The 18,589-nt window shown below is 39.4% G+C and overlaps 1 protein-coding gene across 3 annotated transcripts in view; it reads right to left on the reverse strand.

Annotated features, from left to right (window-relative positions):
* Nucleotides 1-18,417, reverse strand: part of LOC124545306 (TRAF-type zinc finger domain-containing protein 1-like) — a 64,199-nt gene extending 45,782 nt beyond the window's left edge. The window contains exons 1-3 of one of the 3 annotated variants that reach the window (XM_047124203.1): nt 18,053-18,417; nt 17,775-17,967; nt 5,552-5,744 (exon numbers count right to left, since the gene is read on the reverse strand). In XM_047124203.1, coding sequence (XP_046980159.1) covers nt 5,552-5,744; nt 17,775-17,967; nt 18,053-18,087 — 421 coding nt within the window. In that variant the 5' untranslated portion in view covers nt 18,088-18,417. Of the gene's footprint in view, nt 1-5,551; nt 5,745-17,564; nt 17,585-17,774; nt 17,968-18,052 lie in introns of those variants that run through there. The other 2 variants (XM_047124204.1, XM_047124206.1) reach the window with 2 other exon arrangements.
* Between the last annotated feature and the right edge of the window lie 172 nt (nt 18,418-18,589).

The following is an 18,589-nucleotide window of genomic DNA, read 5'->3' on the forward strand; positions in this document are numbered from 1 at the left end:
GCCATATTGTATGTGTGTTTCATTACAAACCAATGATGATATTTTATTCCAATAAAACAAAATGCATTTGGTGTGACTATGGGCTCCCGTCGGGTATGACAAAAATACACGTTGCAAAAAGAAATGTGATTTTGGTGACAAAAAATACGTATTACCTTGCAGCTGCAAAGAGGGATTTAAAACACCTTTGACGATTTCAGAAATGAGCTTAGGAAGGTGTAGGCCTCATGAAATAAGTGTAAAAAGGGGGTATGAGTTGTATAAAGGTCAAATTCTTCTACAATAAGTTCCTTTTGCAGTGCACATCTTTCTGAAGAGTTTGGTATATAAAACATATATGTTTGAGGAAATGTAAGATATGTTATTTGATCTTAAGTGTGACAAAGTGCAGTGCCGTGCATCTTCACACAGCATTCTTCTATCGCACATCACTGTAATCTGCTCTGTCGAATTCAAAAGTGTATATTTTGTAATGGAAGCCATCAATCCTATATTCAGGACAGTGGAAATTAAAATGTTCCTTGAGGCCTCTCCTACTCCCAGTTGGCTGGTTTGACATCCTAATCCTAACAACCTCAAAATAAAGGAGAAGAAGAAACTGGGTGGGATTATTTGTGGCCAGGAGAACAAGAACTCTTCAAAAAATTTGCACTCTTTAATGTCTATTAGCTAATAGTTTTCTATTTTATGTGACATAAAATCAAATACAGGAAACATAAAACTAGTAACAACAAGAGACAAGCAATACAGTACACATTTCTTCAGTCCTTAGGTCCCAGCATTTTTTCCTTTCTAATCTTGCTAAAACTTTACATGGCATGCTTTCCTTTCTGTGAAAGGATCTATTACCACTCGAAAAGTTCGTCAAATATTTTGCTACATGAAAAATCAAAATGTTGTCATATGATACTGAGAAAGATATTAATACAGATAGTACCCAAAACTGGTGTGGTTTATTAATAGTACCCAAAACTGGTGTGGTTTATTAATTTGATTATGTCTGTTTTGTCACTGTCTGCTAGATAAAACAAAAAATAGGCCTTTCCAATACTGCAGCAATCATAACACATGCCAAATAAGTGAGACTGTTTAGGCACAGATGGTCATTTTTATCTGCCACATTTACACAAATAACACGACAGCATCTAATTCACGAAGTACCAATATCAAAAGCCTATTACACCTATTACAAGTAAAAAGTTTTATTTTAGGACATAGTTTCATATTTCAGATACATGCTCCACTTTTGCAAGCATGAGATCGAAAAGTAGTAGTAGTAGTAGTAGTAGTAGTAGTAGTATGAAATATTTGTATAAATCTGGAATCGTCATATTCTTCCATATAATTTGTGTGATGTCCCTGTTTCTTCTCCTTTCTCATTCTAACAACCAATCTTGTCATAACTAATTCTCTAACTATTCCTGCCATTGTCAAAACTTATTTTCCAGTTAATTTCACTAACCCTGCCAGAATCAATGGTTCAGTTATCCTGCATTTATTCTCCATTTAGGCATTACTATGAGTTCGTACAACTCGTTTTCCACGCTGTTCCGAGAATAGAACTTAAGTGGCTGCTAACCTGGGACTGTAGAACTGGGCCTTAGTAGTGTAGCATTCTGGCAAAAATTTTCTGTTATTCCTGGTAGTCTGAATTTATGGATTTCATTTGCACACCCAATCAACCACATAAACTAACAGTGATTGGCATTCACCGTTTGAGTTTATTCGGCTCAGCTCATAAAGCCCTGTACCGATTCGTCTGCAGGAAGCTTTTTATTTCTTGATGCGACGATGGGGATTCCCCAGGCAGAGACATCATGTACACCTTGCAGACGTGCAAAAATTAACCTATGGTTAGTTCAGAATGCATTCAAAAATTTTCAAAAATCAACAGGGATGTGTTTCAAGATCATATGAATAATTGATAGATGTAAGTGTGCTGGATGCTGGGCACTTTGTGAAACAAGATTTTTTTCTTCAAGAATAGGAACTGGGTGCCCACTGAAATTGCCGCCTGAGGCAGACAACTGAGTTTGTTGCCCCCGCCTCCCCAGTTCCAGGCTTAGTGAACATCACTGATGAGCAATTGGCTGAGAGTCGTAACTTCCTGATACTTCTGCACATCTGTCGACCTGCCTTTGCAGCTGCTCTGGACTCTAGTAAATACTTTTCCTATGCATAAGAGAAGTCAAAGAGTCACATGTCAGAGCCAACTAAAATGATTGGGTTAACAGAAAAAGGTGCTGCCACCTTGGCACCTTTGCCACTTTGGCAAATTAACCACCTATAATTGTAAGTAAGGGATGTATTTTACTTGTGTAGCACATAGACTACTGTCAAAAAACTATTGCATCAAAAGAAAATCTTTTCGATATTGGTGGTGGTGGTGGTGGTGGTGGTGGTGGTGGTGGTGGTGGGGTGGGTGGAGGAAGGGGGGTGGGTGGGGGGGGATCTGGCTTGACAAAGGCAACTAGGTCATCAACTCTCAAGACACCTATGTAGATAGTTTCCAAGTGTAACTGTACACCTATGTAGATAGTTTCCAAGTGTAACTGTTTGTGGCCTGCAAAAAGGCAGCTGTGGAACATTGTAGCTGAGGGCAGATGAAAACTTTAAATAAGGGTCATTCCATGCCTAGTGGTCTTGATGTTCCCACATGACCATATGGATTTTGATAAAATTTTCTATGAATATTCACACATGCTCCAAATACACATTGATAAAGTTTCACTGCCACAAATACAATACTCCCAGAGATATAGTCATTTGTTTGACTCCATAATGCAGCTATCAATGGTGCACCCATGATTTTCAGCAACTTGCAACTTTGCGATATTTTCGTGTGTGTGTGTGTGTGTGTGTGTGTGTGTGTGTGTGTGTGTGTGTGCGCGCGCGCGCGTGTGGAGGGGAGGGGGGAAACTGATGCTTGAAAATGTGAAGTTTAGCTTTTATACCTATGGAAGTGATTGTGAGACAAATCTGAAACTTCACACATAACTTATCACCACAAAGTCCTAGAATGTGAAATTTCATTATCTTTCTCCTCTTAGGAAACAAAATTTCATTCTCCTACTGCTTTCCAATAGTTTACAAACTGAGGGCAAAGATGGCGATTTATTTTAAATGCTTAAAATGGTTATTTCTGGTCTACTTTTACAAAAAAACTGTGTTTGGTTTCAAAATGCAAGCATATAAGGCCCTCAGAAATGATGACACTATGGAGGAGCATCAAAAATGGGTCTATATTCTGCTGGTGCTTGAATCCGACATATTTTTATTATGTATTATGCATTTGGTACTCTCTGGGAAGACAATATCAGAAGTCTTGATAACTTGGAAGTGAGATATAGTCCAACTAACTTAAAAAGGGTGGGGGAGGTGGGGGGGGGGGGGCAGGGGGGAGGGGAGGAAGGGTGTATTTTTGCCACGACTCACTGTGAAATATTTCAGTCTGTGTTTCTGCTACAACTAAGGAATCAAACTGATTATAAACTTCACAATTTAAATGTCCATAATCAAGATATTTGAGATCATGGCAGTGAAATTGTTGCATAACAGCTGCAGCATACATCGTATAAACAGCCTTCAGGTTTTACACAACCATCGCAGTATGAAAATTTTGGACAAGTTCAAACCAGTCTTCATGACATATTTTGGAATGGATTCATGTTTTGGACAATTATTAGTAGGTCTTTTTATTGTGTAATGCCATTGATGTGCTAGATTAATTCCCATTTAAGATACAGCATATGACCTATAGCTGTGTAACAGCAGCCACAGGTAGATTTCTGTACCAAAGGTTCCCAAATCTGATCAGTGCTTCTTTACTCACGATCCCAAGCCTGATGATACATTTCTATATGTGTCAGAGGCCGAAGCTAGAAACACTCTCTTTTAGGACTCTTAAACTTATATTTATCTCACGCTACTTGAACATTTTTACAGGTTTAATTAATTTGCTGTAGCATGTCACAAGGAAAACCATACTGCTGGCCAGACACAAAAAAAGAGAGACCTATTCTTTTCCTTATTCTATTTCATATTTTTATAAATGCATTTTGAAGAGCTGAATGCTGTACAGATGTCTAAAAAAATAAAAAGACTAATTATTTGCAGTTTTTATGACTACAATTCATTTCCTGGCCATCAGGACTTCTGACATTACTTTCCACAGAGGAAACTAAAAAATATTGTGGAACATAATAAAAGCTGTCGGATTTAATTTGAGTACCAGCAGAATATGGACCCCATTTTCAATGCACTCCCACAGTGGCATCATTTTTTAGGGCCTTATATGCTTGCATTTCAAAACCACATACAGTTTCTTTTAGGTAGTTTAGAAGATAGTCTTTTCAATGAAAAGAGTTTATATGAGTTTACAGAAGACTCTTGTTTGTAAAAGTAATCCAAAAATAACAATGTTTGGTGTTCTTAGAAAAATTGCCATCTTTGCCCTCAATCTGTAAACTACTGAACAGTGGTAGGAGAATGAAATTTTATTTGTATTGGTAACCTGTTGCGTATAAAGTTTCATGTTTAGTTTGCACTTATTTTTGGAGATACAGAAAGCTAAACTTCACATTTCTTTTGAGTGTCTATTTTTTTGGTCAATACTGCTTGAAATTATCCACTGAAAATCGCTCATGAAATTATTATTTTTTGATCAAGAGAGTTTGAGAGTCGTATGAGATGACCTAGTTCTGTTTCTTTCACAAAAATACTACTGGAGATATTACGTCTCAAAGTCATCGAAAATTCACAGATGCACTGCTGATAGCTGTGCTATGGAGTCAGAACAATGGATATATCTCTGAAGTACTGAACTGGTGATCGTGAAACTTAACAGAACATTTTGAAACCAATATTTGGATGTTGGTGTTCTATTTATACAAAGCATCAAATCTTAACTTTCTGAGAGCCCCACCTACCTTTGTGACCCACAGTGCTGCCTGCAGCCCCCTGTGGATCCCTCCTATAGGGGCCGATTACAGTAAACAAAGAGGCATTTAATAATAACAATTTGTAGAAGATAGGTTTGGATGTAGAACCACAGTTCTGCTGTTGACTATGACCACGTTGGGGGCAGCTCATGTGCAAATCAATTGCAACTTTGCCAACAACTGCGCTGTCATAAGCATTATTTTGTTCTTTTATTATGGCGCTCATTACAACACAGCCTGAGTAAAAAGGACTCGAAGTCATGCAAAGAAAGGCTTCTCACTGGCAGTAACAAAACACTTAAGGTGAAAAACTGATGTAGCCCTCTGACAGTCATGCTCTTTCATTGTTTCATACACGAATTCAAATTCCAAATCAAAGTTTCCGATGCTAATTTTAGCAGCCTCTTCATGTTCCAGCCATAGCTGTTTCTGTACAGCTTTTTAATTTTCAACTACAGTTTTTATTGTGATAAAAACAGTACAGAAACCATCTTCAGATATCACTCAAACAATGGCAAAAATACACATACGGTGGTGGTGATAGTAACTTATGTACTACAGAACAGCCCCCCAACCCAAACATTTAAGAAGAAATACAACAGAATTCTTACCATCTTCCAGTTTCAAGAATCCATGATTTGTGTCTCTGTGCAGTTGCTGATACTTTAGCATTACATACTCTCCACAGTCTTCGCATTTTTCTGTTCGGCTACCACAGTAATTCTCATGTTCCGCAAGGTCTCCAGCTTTTGTCTCTATATGACAATAGCTGCAGCAAATCTCACGCCTTGAGCATGAAGAATTCTGAAACGACATAATGATTTGAAATTAGATAACTACAACACGAGAAAACAAACAAGACATTATAAATAGGTAGCAGGAAGAATTTGAAGAACGAGCAACAAAATAGTAGTTCAACAGAACTGAATTCTTTCTAATAAAGCTTCTAGGCTGTTCTGGTAAATCCTCTCTCTGGCCCAATACTATCAATGACATAAATGTATTAATCACTGATCCAAGACTAAAATCTTCATGTCTTCAATTATGCTTAAACTATAAGGTCGATTCATAAACACTGCACACTTTTTCCTTTACATATATAATGAATGATTATACAATATCTATTTTGATCACTCAATATATAGCCTTTCTGCCTTTCGGCTGACAGTTAAGGTACCAGAGACCCAACTAGAATACATTTCAAGCACACATACTGCCAAGCGGCACATTATTTATGAAATAAATGATTGTCAAATTTCCTGATAGTTTATCTTAAGCATCAGTAGGATTGATTGATTTTCTCAACCTACTTGACAAGTTTAAACCATGGTATCCAAATAAAACAGATAATAATTTACTTATAGCACTAGTTTTTACTGTTCCACATACAAATTAAGCAATATGTTTTCCATACACCACACTAACTATGATTGAAAACGGCACCTTCATGTAATTTCTCTATTGCTAATAATTATTATCTACAACAATCAAATGTGGTTTCAATTTTTAAAAAGATTTTATTTGGAAACTGCTTATACTAACTGCAGAATCTGAAAATTAGGTTTGGTATGGTAGTGTACCATGGGTAGGCTTGTCCGAGACCCAACTACCCCACCTGAGAGCTTATGACGTGGGAATTCTTGCCCTGGTAAAGCGTGTTGATAGTGAGGGGACTCGGGCAATTCCTGTACACTAGGGTGCTCATCAGCTACTTGCATACCCACATCGTCTTATATGTAGTTGGGATATGTAAACAATAATGTCAACCTGGGAGACCCAGCAGCTTATTAATGCAAAATTAGGGAAAAAGTTTAGAATTATTCTTCAGTGAGAATTCTTGTGTAGACGTCGAAAATTATTAGTATTTGCTGAGAGCAATACCATGTTAGCCCTTATAAATTCATCTACATATACAATATAATGGAAGGAAACATTCCACGTGGGAAAAATTATATATAAAAACAAAGATGAGGTGACTTACCGAACAAAAGCGCTGGCAGGTCGATAGACACACAAACAAACACAAACATACACACAAAATTCAAGCTTTCGCAACAAACTGTTGCCTCATCAGGAAAGAGGGAAGGAGAGGGAAAGACGAAAGGAAGTGGGTTTTAAGGGAGAGGGTAAGGAGTCATTCCAATCCCGGGAGCGGAAAGACTTACCTTAGGGGGAAAAAAGGACAGGTATACACTCGCACACACGCACATATCCATCCACACATACAGACACAAGCAGCTGCTTGTGTCTGTATGTGTGGATGGATATGTGCGTGTGTGCGAGTGTATACCTGTCCTTTTTTCCCCCTAAGGTAAGTCTTTCCGCTCCCGGGATTGGAATGACTCCTTACCCTCTCCCTTAAAACCCACTTCCTTTCGTCTTCCCCTCTCCTTCCCTCTTTCCTGATGAGGCAACAGTTTGTTGCAAAAGCTTGAATTTTGTGTGTATGTTTGTGTTTGTTTGTGTGTCTATCGACCTGCCAGCGCTTTTGTTCGGTAAGTCACCTCATCTTTGTTTTCATCTACATATACATTTACACTGAAGCACCAAAGAAACAGGTATAGACATGCGTATTCAAATACACACATACGCAAACAGGCAGAATAAGGCACAGCAGTTGGCAACACCTATATAAGACACCAAAAGTCTGATACAGCTGTTAAGATTGGTTACTGCTGCTACAATGGTAGGTTATCAAGATTTAAGTGAGTTTGAATGTGGTACTACAGTCGGCACACAAGCTATGGGACACAGCATCTCCGAGGTAGCGACAAAGTAGATATATTTCCGGTACGACCATTTCACGAGTGTACCGTGAATATCTAGAATCCGGTAAAACATCAAATCTTTGACATCGCTGCAACCGGAAAAAGATCCTGCAAGAACGGGACCAACAATGACTGAAGAGAATTGTTCAATGTGACAGAAGTGCAACCCTTCTGCTAGCTGCTGCAGATTTCAATGCTGGACCATCAGCAAGTGTCAGTGCGCAAACCATTCAATGAAACAACATCAATATGGGCTTTCAGAGCCAAAAGCCCACTTGTGTACCTTTGACGACTGCACGGCACAAAGCTTTATGCCTTGCCTGGGCCCGGCAACACCAACAAAGGACTGTTGATGACTTGAAACATGTTGCCTGGTTGTTTTAAATTGTATTGAGCAGGTGGAGGGGTACGGTTATGCAGAGAACCTCATGAATCCATGATCCCTGCTTGTCAGCATGGGACTGTTCAAGTTGGTGGAGGTTTTATAATGGCGTGGGATGTGTGCAGTTGGAGTGATATGGGACCCCTAATACATCTAGATACGACTCTTACAGGTGACACGTACATAAGTATCATGTCTGATGATCTGCGTTCATTCATGTCCACTGTGCATTCCGACGAATTTGGGTAATTTCAGCAGGGCAATGCCTCACCTCACACATCCAGAACTGCTAGAGAGTGGCTCCAGAAACACTTCTCTGAGTTTAAGCACTTCTGCTGGCCACCAAACTCCCCAGACATGAACATTATTCAGAATGTCTGGGATGCCTTGCCATGTGCTGTGCTCCACCAGCTCGTACTCTTAAGGATTTATGGACAGCACTGCATGATTCATGGCGTCAGTTCCCTCTAGCACTACTTCAGACATTAGTTGAGTCCATGCCACGTTGTACTGTGGTACTTCTGCATGCTCGCAGGGGTCCTACACGATATTAGGCAGGTGTACCAGTTTCTTTGGCTCTTCAGTGTATATTATACTTCCACTTCCCTCTTCTGTTCATGAATGATGTGCAGCATAAATGACTGTCTTAAGTCTCATACGAGGTCTAATTTTGGAGAAATTAGATCTCTCCAATTTCCTCATTACAGCCATTTGCAAAATGTATACTGAAGGAGGTGAAGTGTTGCCTGGCTCTTCTTATAACATCTCCATGACATGTAACATCACGTACCATCTGGCCGTCTGATGAGTATTTCCACAACATTCCCACATTTAATAAATGAACTCTTGAAGAAACATGCCATTCTCCACATCTTCTCTCTTTCTCCTATTAATCATACCTGATAAGACTCCAACTGACAAGTTACGTCCAGCAGTATGTCAAAGGAGAGTAATACATTCTCTTTTATAAATGAATCACATTTTCTTATGATTGTTCCAATGACTTTCAATTTGGGATCTGCAGTCCTACTTTTCGTTTTATATGGCTGCTTTACTTTAGGTCACTCCAGATGCATACATCTATAAATTTAATAGTTGTTACAGTGATCTGTTATCAATATTATATCAGAGGGGTAATTAGTACTTACAACTACTTATGCACGGTACTTTACTTTTATGCATACTGAGAGTCTATTTCCAATCCCTCTGCCAAGTGTTGATTCTCTGCAGGTTGTCCTGCATTTTGCTGCTGGTTTTTAACTTCAATTCTTCCCAGTATACATTAGCATCATCTGCAAACACCTCACAGAGCTTCTACCACTATCCATCAGATAATTTGTATGTATTTCTAATGTTAACAGCCCTGTATCACTCCCTCGAGGTACTCAAGAAGTTAATTTTGCAACTGAAGATCTCACCCCATTAACAATGACATTTTGAGTACTATCTGGCAGAAAGTCCTGAATCTAGCCACAAAGCTCGATCAATATTCCATAAGCTCGTATTTATCACAAAGAAATAGTGTAGAACTGTACTACATGCCTCCTGAAAGGGGAGCCATTATCAGTAGCCCTCTGGGTCTCTCTGAGAACAGAGATGTAGATGTAGTAAGTTGAGTTTTACAAGATCTGTGTGTCTGGAATCCACACTGTCTTCTTTAGATAAGATTTTTCTTCTGCATTAAAGAAACTGTACAGGCCATAACAGACCTAAACTGGAACCAAACTTATGTAGGTAAAATGTTGCCAGTTCAATTAAGCAGCATAATTTCAGCACCTTAGAAAATGATTGTCATACTAACTGGGATGAGGGGTTACATTGTGAGGGATGGTTGGGTAAAGAAGGTTGATAACTCAGAGGGATGCAGCAGGTGTCCAGGATTTTAATTAAGGAGAGCAGGGCAGCAAGTATATGGGCTAAGAATGTGACACATGTACCATGACAACAGTGAGTTTGTGTACTGCACGATGACAACGACGTGGACACTGGACTGAGGGGGGGTGACAGAACAGAGGAAGAGGAGACTGTGGGGAGGAGGGTGTGGGTGCAAGATGAGTGAAGTTAAGGGTCCTGGGGTAGTAGTGTAGGAATGAAAAATGTGTTGCAAGGATACTGTATTTACTCGAATCCAAGCCGCACTTTTTTTCTGGTTTATGTAATCCAAAAAACCGCCTGCGGCTTAGAATCGAGTGCAAAGTAAGCGGAAGTTCTGAAAAATGTTGGTAGGTGCCGCCACAACTAACTTCTGCTGTCGAATATATGTAGTGCTACACAGGCATGCTTTGCAGGCACAAAGATAAATACTGGCGCCAAAACCTCTACGTCAAAAAATAAAAAAATAAAAAATAAAATAAAATACATAAAAATAAAAAAGTGGAAGATGAGCATTTTTTCTCTGCCCCGAGTTTCGATCACTGCATTTTCATACATTATCCAACAAAGTAAATACAAATTAAGTATAGTTCATCTTCGAATTTAGCAGCATTTCAATGTACTATGAAAATCCGACTGGCGAGACTGTTTGGGATGTTTGTCAATATGAACAACTCTATGTTCTGAATTTTTTCTTACCTGTGAGAAGAGATGGTTGCTAATAGGAACTTTCATGAATTGTGAATCACATGCAATATTCTCTTCACCATAGGAATAAAGCGAATATAAACATTTTGCCATGTATTCTTTTGTGTTTGCTGCTATCTCATTTAACCTGTCTGCCCTCTAACTACGAAACTAGAGTGATACAACAGCAAACGCGGAAGAATATACATATCATGTCATGTTTATATTCGTATTATTCTTGTGCCTAATAGTGATACAGTCAGAAATGTAACACGGCAATTGACTAGATTTTTGAATCTAAGATGACTAATTTCTGTGCAGAATGTAATGTGCTAAAGAGGCGTCTGCAAAGATTTTCAAACGAAGAAAATTTTTCGCTAAACTCTCGTTCAGAACATCTTCTATCATACGCATTCTATTATTTGGTTCTTGTTGATCATTATCAAAGAAAGCAGCAGTGTAAGTAACAACAAATAGCAGTCTCTTGCCATTGTTTCGCTAATGAGACAATTCCACTCTCTTTTTTTCCTTTAATTGTAAGCGGCGGTAGCGTGCACAAAAGCAAGCCATGCTGCGAGCGGCGATAGGCCGTAAACACAGAATGCAACAAATAATGCATGACACAGTATAGTAATACATTTTTAGCTTAGAGTGACGTAAACACCTATAACAAAGAGAACGGCACTTATCATATCAAAGAAAAATAAGCAATCAATTCAAACCAGACGAAGCACGTGAAAAAGGAAGGGTACCTGTATAAATACAGACGGAGTGCCTGACGCATAGCAATGACTACCTGGTATAGCTTAACCTCTAAGCTTACGACTCGAACTGAACTACTGTAGCTGTATCGTCATTCATTCGACCTAAATTGTGCCTCATATTACAATGGACCAACATTGTTTCGATTTGGAGGTGTGGCCTAAAACTTTTTTCTCCCCTTGAATTTCGAGTCTCAAATTTCAGGTGCGACTTAGATTCGGGAAAATTTTTTTTCCTTTATTTCGAGTCTCATTTTTCAGGTGCGGCTTAGATTCGAGTGAATACGGTAACTCACATCTATATACTTCAGGAAATCAGCTACTAGGGGCAAACACGTACGGTAGATGGCATGGGTTGTGCAGCAGCCATTGAAATAGAGCATGACATGCTCAGCAGCACATTGTGACACTGCGAGATCAACTCTGATCAAGGCTACAGTTTGGCGGTGCCCATGAACTGGATGGACCATTGGCTGGTAGTCATGCCCACATAAAATGTCCTGCAGAAATTGCAGCAGAGTGAGTACATGACATTGCTTTCACAGGTGGCCCTGCCTCTTGTGGGACAGGGTAAGCCTGTGACAGGACCAGTAGGATATGCTGGGAGGGTAAATTAAGCAGGTGTCGCACAAGGAGTATTTCACAGGGATATGTCCCGTGTGAAAAGGGGTTGAAAGTGGGCATGGCATAGGGGTGGGACTAGGATAGTGCTCAGACTAGGTGGGCAGCAGAACACAACTTAGACCAGTGGGAAGAATTGTGGGTTTATGGTTCCTCATTTCCAGTCACGTGTATCAATAGTTATTGGCCTGGTGAAGGATATGGTTCAGCTGTTTCAGTCTGGGATGATACTGAGGGATGACAGGGTGCTCCTTTGAGATGGCCCATAAACACATTGGCATAGGAGGTTGCCATGGGGTGCCCATAGCTGTGCTGCATATTAGTTTGTACAGGGTGTCAATTATTAAGGTTCCAGTTTCATAACACTATAGAGAGAGGACCACTGCTCAGAATGACATCAAATTTGAAAAACATATTGTTGATGCAGGGGAGGTGCCATTCAATGTACAAGATGGCACAAGTGCAGCAGTCAACAATTGTGGCAATGTTAGTTAGGTAAGCCCATCCTCCATGCAACAAGGCTGTATTACGCTGTATGGGAAAAATCGGTTTTTAATTGTCCGAGGCCAAAAACCACATACGAAGCAAAATGGCATCAGTTTTTAACTGTCATGAGATTGGCACAATACAAGTTCAATATGCTGCCCCGTTTTCTGCCACAAGTTGAAATCACGACACAGCATGTTCCACAACAGAAAGGAGTATCTCGGGATCACATTCAGAATGCATTGTGCAATGTGTGCCTTCAATTCAGCTATGTTCGTAACTAGTGCACCGAACACATCTTTCACATAACCACACAGCCAGAAGTCACACAGATTAAGAACAGGTGATCTGGATGGCCAGGCTGTAGGGAAATGGCAGTTGATAATTATAGCATTTCAGAAATGCCTCTGCAGAATCTGCTTCACTGGCTGTGCAGTGTGTGGAGGAGTGTCACCATGCATAAAAATGATCCTACCTGCACATCCACACTGTTGAAGGGTTGAAATAACATTTGTGCACAAAAGAGTGATCACATTTACCAGTGACGGTACAGGTAACAGGACCCAGAAGATTCATCTCGTCGAAAAACTGCTGTCCAATGATAAATGATGCCGTCATCTTGCACCGCATAGTCACCTTAGCAGAGTGAAGTGGCACTAGCTGATGTGTGTGTGAATTATCAGTTGCCCATATTCTGCAATTCTGCATACTGACATGTCTTTGGAGATGGCTTCGTATGTCTTCAAAATGTTCCATGGTTATTACTGCCTACGTCCATGTGAGCAAGGAATTCCAGAGTTAATGCTTGTCTTCCTGGCAGGTCAGCATGAAGTAACTATCAAAAATGGATGATTTTGTATGCACGGCAGTGCCGGATGTTTCATAAGATTTTATGTACAGCGCTCACACACATGTTCAAACGTTCAGGAAATTCATCATGCACTGCATGTTGCACACCACCGCTTGATCCCTCCTGCAATGCTGTGGCAACATTTTCGACAAACGTCGTATTAACTGCTTTCCTCCCTGTCACATTTGAAAATACATGTTCTTTAAATGTGCAATCATTTTCTTCAGATTCTATGCACACATCAGTCCAAATCTGTCTTCATACCCTTGAGTGTTCGGAACATTTGCAGGGCTACTAGCATTCTTGTACAAGAGCTTCACCAGCAGTGAGAGATTCTTCACAGAGACAGTCACATTGGGTGTATCCGACACAAACTGAGGGTAAGCCGTGTGCCATGTGCCTATCAGTGTGCATATTTTGATGCTTACAGCACTACCAATTACTCAAATTTGTATTAATTTCTTTTTGTTCACTATCTTTCCCATCTGTGTCAATAATATGTTGTTCAAATTTGACATCATTCTGAGTAGTGCTTTTCTTTCTACAGCATTTTGAAACTGGAACTTTAACTATGGGCACCCTGTATACCTCCCCCTCAAAGTAAAAGCAGTTATATGTGAGCATGTAACAAGTTGGTGGGTTTGGAGCAGTGAAGACAGCGGAACACGGGCATGGGATATATAGATGTTATAGGCAAGTAGCATCAACAGTGGTGAGCAGGGATCCAAGGGGTGATGAGATGAGAGTCACTGAAGGTAATGGTTCATATCTTCGTTTCAGATACTAGGATGCAGCTTTGAAGGTGTTAGCTGACAGAAGTTTATAACAACAAATTTCAAAAGTAAAACATTTACAGTTGAATTCACCTGGCAGGAAAAATATATGCAAAAAGCTAATTTAGCAATGTCCTTTTGATTTAAATATAGAACCAAGACCAATAGTTGTCCACAGAATGCAGCAAAACAATGCCACACCTACTGATTAACTCAAAATAGTTTTTGACAATGAAATAATGGATCACATTTGTAAGGAAATTTTCAAGTGTTCTACAATCAAAGCCTATACAAATTTTGAACTGTTACTAGGCAAATTACATAGCATACTTATTTGGGATTGTACTGTTTTATGGATACATTAAACTGCCACTTCAAACACTTTATTGGAAACTGAAAAAGGTACTAACAACTGTGCTGTCTCTACAGCTGTAATAAGGAAATTGATTTGAAACTATACACAGATTTCTACATCTCAATGATGATTCAGAAATTGATTCACCAGGTAAGTGTGTGAAATAGGCTACTAACATTAAGATCAAGGAATATTTTGAACCCGTGGGTTCCACTTTCTTTTCGGCCAGGACCATTGGACTAAACTGGGAGTGGTGGGGGTATTTGATGACAGTTCATTAGACAAAAACCTATAGATCTGGTTTTAAATTTTGGTTTATTGCAAAGCCTTACAGTTATCTAGTAGAGTTCTCACTCTATACAGGAAACAATGATACGTATATCAGCAAAATGTTGGGCACTTCAGTTACTGAAAAGCTTTCCACAAGTTTTATTTAAGCTGGAAGCTGCACTTATCCAGACGAATATTTCATTTCTCTGTCTCTGTCGCCTTTGCACAAGAAATGGTTCACTTGGAAACCTTGCCAAAAGTCCACGTGGTTCCCTTCATGCAGTACACACTTTGGGCAAAGAAATTACTCTTCTGGGATGGAATGATGATAGTCTGGTGACGAGTGGTATAAACATATCAGAAGATGCTAACCCACACCCTATAGTGGCAAACATAGAATGCGGATCAGAATTTATGCATTCCTCAACCAACTACCGTTCATCTCTACAACCATGGTATGTGAGCAGCAGATCTCTTCATCAGCATCAAATCCTATACAGAATTTGAGTCAGATCAAATAAGTGGTGGTGGCCCTACTGCAGATTCTGCCAAAGTGATGCGATGGTCAACATGTGATTATTATACTGGAACTTTTCACCTGGTATTTCCTACTTAGGTTTGATATGAGGAACAACACTGAGATTATCAACAGCTCTGAAGATAGGAACACCAAGTGCTATAACCCTGAGAAGACTGAACTCGGTACCTCTGAATATCCGTTATACTGGAGTATTCCACCTTGTTAAAATACAATGCACTAAGTGTCATCATGCATCTTTTGAAATGCTGCAAAGTGTAATGTAGGGTTACATCTTGATAAATGTTTTGTGAATCATCTCACTACAAATTTGACATAAACTAAGAAAATATCATTTTAAAACAAAGAACTATTTATAAATCATACATGGTTTCCCAATTTCTACAGTGTTTGTATTGTATAAGAAATAGTCGTATATGGACTACATACAGGTTCTTCCATGTTCACTACTGTAGCCTATTATACACTGATGTGACAAGAGGCATGAGATAGTGATGTGCACATATACAAACGGCAATAGAATTCTGAACACAGAATGGTAGATGGAGGTAGATGCATGGGACATTCCATTTTGGAAATCATTTACGGAAGTCAATATTCCGAGATCCACAGTGACAAAGGTGTGCCAAAAATGGCAAATTTCAGGCATTACTATGTATAATACAGTGGCTGACAGCCTTCACTTAATGACCGAGAGCAGCGGCAGTTACATTGTGTTGTCAGTGCTAATAAACAAGCAACACTGGGTGAAATAAATACAGAAATCAATGTGGGACATACGACAAACACATCTGTTAGGACAGTGCAGTGAAATTTTGCATTAATGAGCCATGACAGCAGATGACAGTCACGAATGCCTCTACTTGTATGCAGCACCTCTCCTCAGCCTGTGACCATTTCGGGTTGGACCCTAGATGACCTGCTCAGCTGAGTTCCGATTTCAGTTGGTAAGAGTGGAGGGTAGGGTTTGGGCATGGCACATGCCAAATAAAGCCATGGACCCAACTTGTCAATAAGGCACTGTGCAAGGTGGTGGTGGCTCCATAATCGTGTGGATTGTATTTTCATTGAATGGAGTGGGTCCTCTGGTTCAACTGAACCAATCATTGGCTGCAAATAGGTATGTTCGGCTTCTTGGAGACCTTGCGCAGTCATTCAAAACTTCATGTTTCCGAACAACAATGGAAGTTTTATGGATGACAATGAGCACGTCACCGGGCCACAACTTTCACAATTAGATTGAAGAATATTCTGGACAATTTAAGCAAATGATTTAGCCGCCCAAATCGCTCAACACAAATTCTATCATAAATTTATCGGAAATAACTGAGAGATCAGTTTGTGCACAAAACCCTGTACCAGCAACAGTTTTGGATGGTTGTATACGCAGCATGGCTCAATATTTCTGCAGGGGACTTAGAATGACTTACTGAGTCCACATCGTGTTGAGTTGCTGCACTATGCCGGGCAAAAGGAAGTCCAACGCAATATTAGGAGGTACCCCATGACTACTGTCATCTCAATTTACATTAGAATTCATTAGACACAACGGTAAAGGGGCCAAACAAAATACAATTTTCAAAAAAAGGCCTGACGGTGCACTGATGCACCAAAACTGGTAACCATATAATAAATAACATCGTAAGGACGGCAGTATTTACTCCATTTTATTACATAAAGAATTTGTCAGGAACCTGCATTCCACCAGGCAGGGAGAAATATTAACTCCATAAAACAAATTTGAAGAGCACACCACAACACAACTTGTCATTATTAGTCATGAAGGGAAAACGCAATAATTCAGACAATGGTTTATCAATTCACCAGAATCAGCCTACAAACATGCAAAAATTTACACTAGATATGGAACTTTTGACACTCAATGGAAGCAAAAAGGTTCAGCCACCTCATTTCAGGAGTATAATTTCCACAGGCATAAAGGTGAAAATCAGTAGTTACCATTATCTTTTCATAATTTTTGATTAGTCACACGAATCTCTCACCAACACAAAAAAATAAGAGAATCATTTGCTGAAATAACAAATCTGTGGAAGCATGAATACGTGTCTACCAAAACTTGAGGATGACAAAGCAATTTGATGTTCGATGGTTACTAGTCTACGTTAGCAGAATTTAACAAAAATATCATCAGTGACGTGAACTAGACAACACAAGGTAGGCCTACTACTAAATATAACTTAACATTCAACAAGCCACCATCAACTACCGCAAAAATAAGTTACGTACACACATATACGAACCGCTACTATAATGTAACAACTGTTTTCAGAAACTGGTGGAATTCATTCATGCACAAATGCGACAGAAGACTTAGTAAATTACGTATAAAGCGCAGAGTCCACTGATGAACAGTCAACACTTCCGCAAACCTATCCCATTTCTAACCCGGAAATAAAACGGTTTAAAAATAGGACACAAAATTCCAGAAATACTTGTAATAAACAACACACCTTATGTTCTTGCAAATATCTTTGTTCCAACTGAAGACCACAGTCCGGACATTCGACTATGGAATGAAAATTCGCATTGTGAGCCGCATATTCACTATGTGGAACTGGCTCATCACACTTCTGGCAAAGAGCAAGCTTTCGCTGACAGTGAATTATATGCATCATGAAATTTCCCCCTGGGATTTCTCTTTTGCTAAAACAAAAACATGGTTATTACTTCAACATTCAATTCGTCTGTTAGCGCGCCGTATGACAGCTATGCTAATAACCTAACTTACCAATTAGAACAATACTTCACTTCATTTTCATTCATCGTCGCTCAATAATTTAAGCAATTAAGCTATTTATATTTGCTAAAAACCCTCTATTACACGATACCTTACATTCACACTTCTCTGCACCGATACAAACTACGCTCGTTAGTGCGGGGGAGCCCTGTCACAGTCTTTACAATTTTCAAAGCACTCCGCTTGCCGTTCTTAAATATATTCGCTCAGGATGCAGTACTAATAGGAGTTGACCGATTCAAACAATGGTAGATCTTGTAGTATCGGCACAAATTAAAATAAACCGTACTGCTGAAAATAGCTATGCCTGTATAAGACCTTTAATTGTTTACTGAAATTCTATTTAACGTTCTCGACAAAAACGGGAACGACAGTGGCATATTCGTCAGTTGTTCTACACGCGGTCTAATTACTTAGACGACAAAGTACACTGCTCTCATTTAGATATTTTTAGACCATGTCGCTCGCACGGAATTTGCTGTCCTCGACACCGTCCCGAATCTACTTAGCTTGTAAAAATAGACAAAT

The sequence above is a fragment of the Schistocerca americana genome, chromosome 8, assembly GCF_021461395.2.
Source record: "Schistocerca americana isolate TAMUIC-IGC-003095 chromosome 8, iqSchAmer2.1, whole genome shotgun sequence".
NCBI lineage: Eukaryota > Metazoa > Arthropoda > Insecta > Orthoptera > Acrididae > Schistocerca > Schistocerca americana.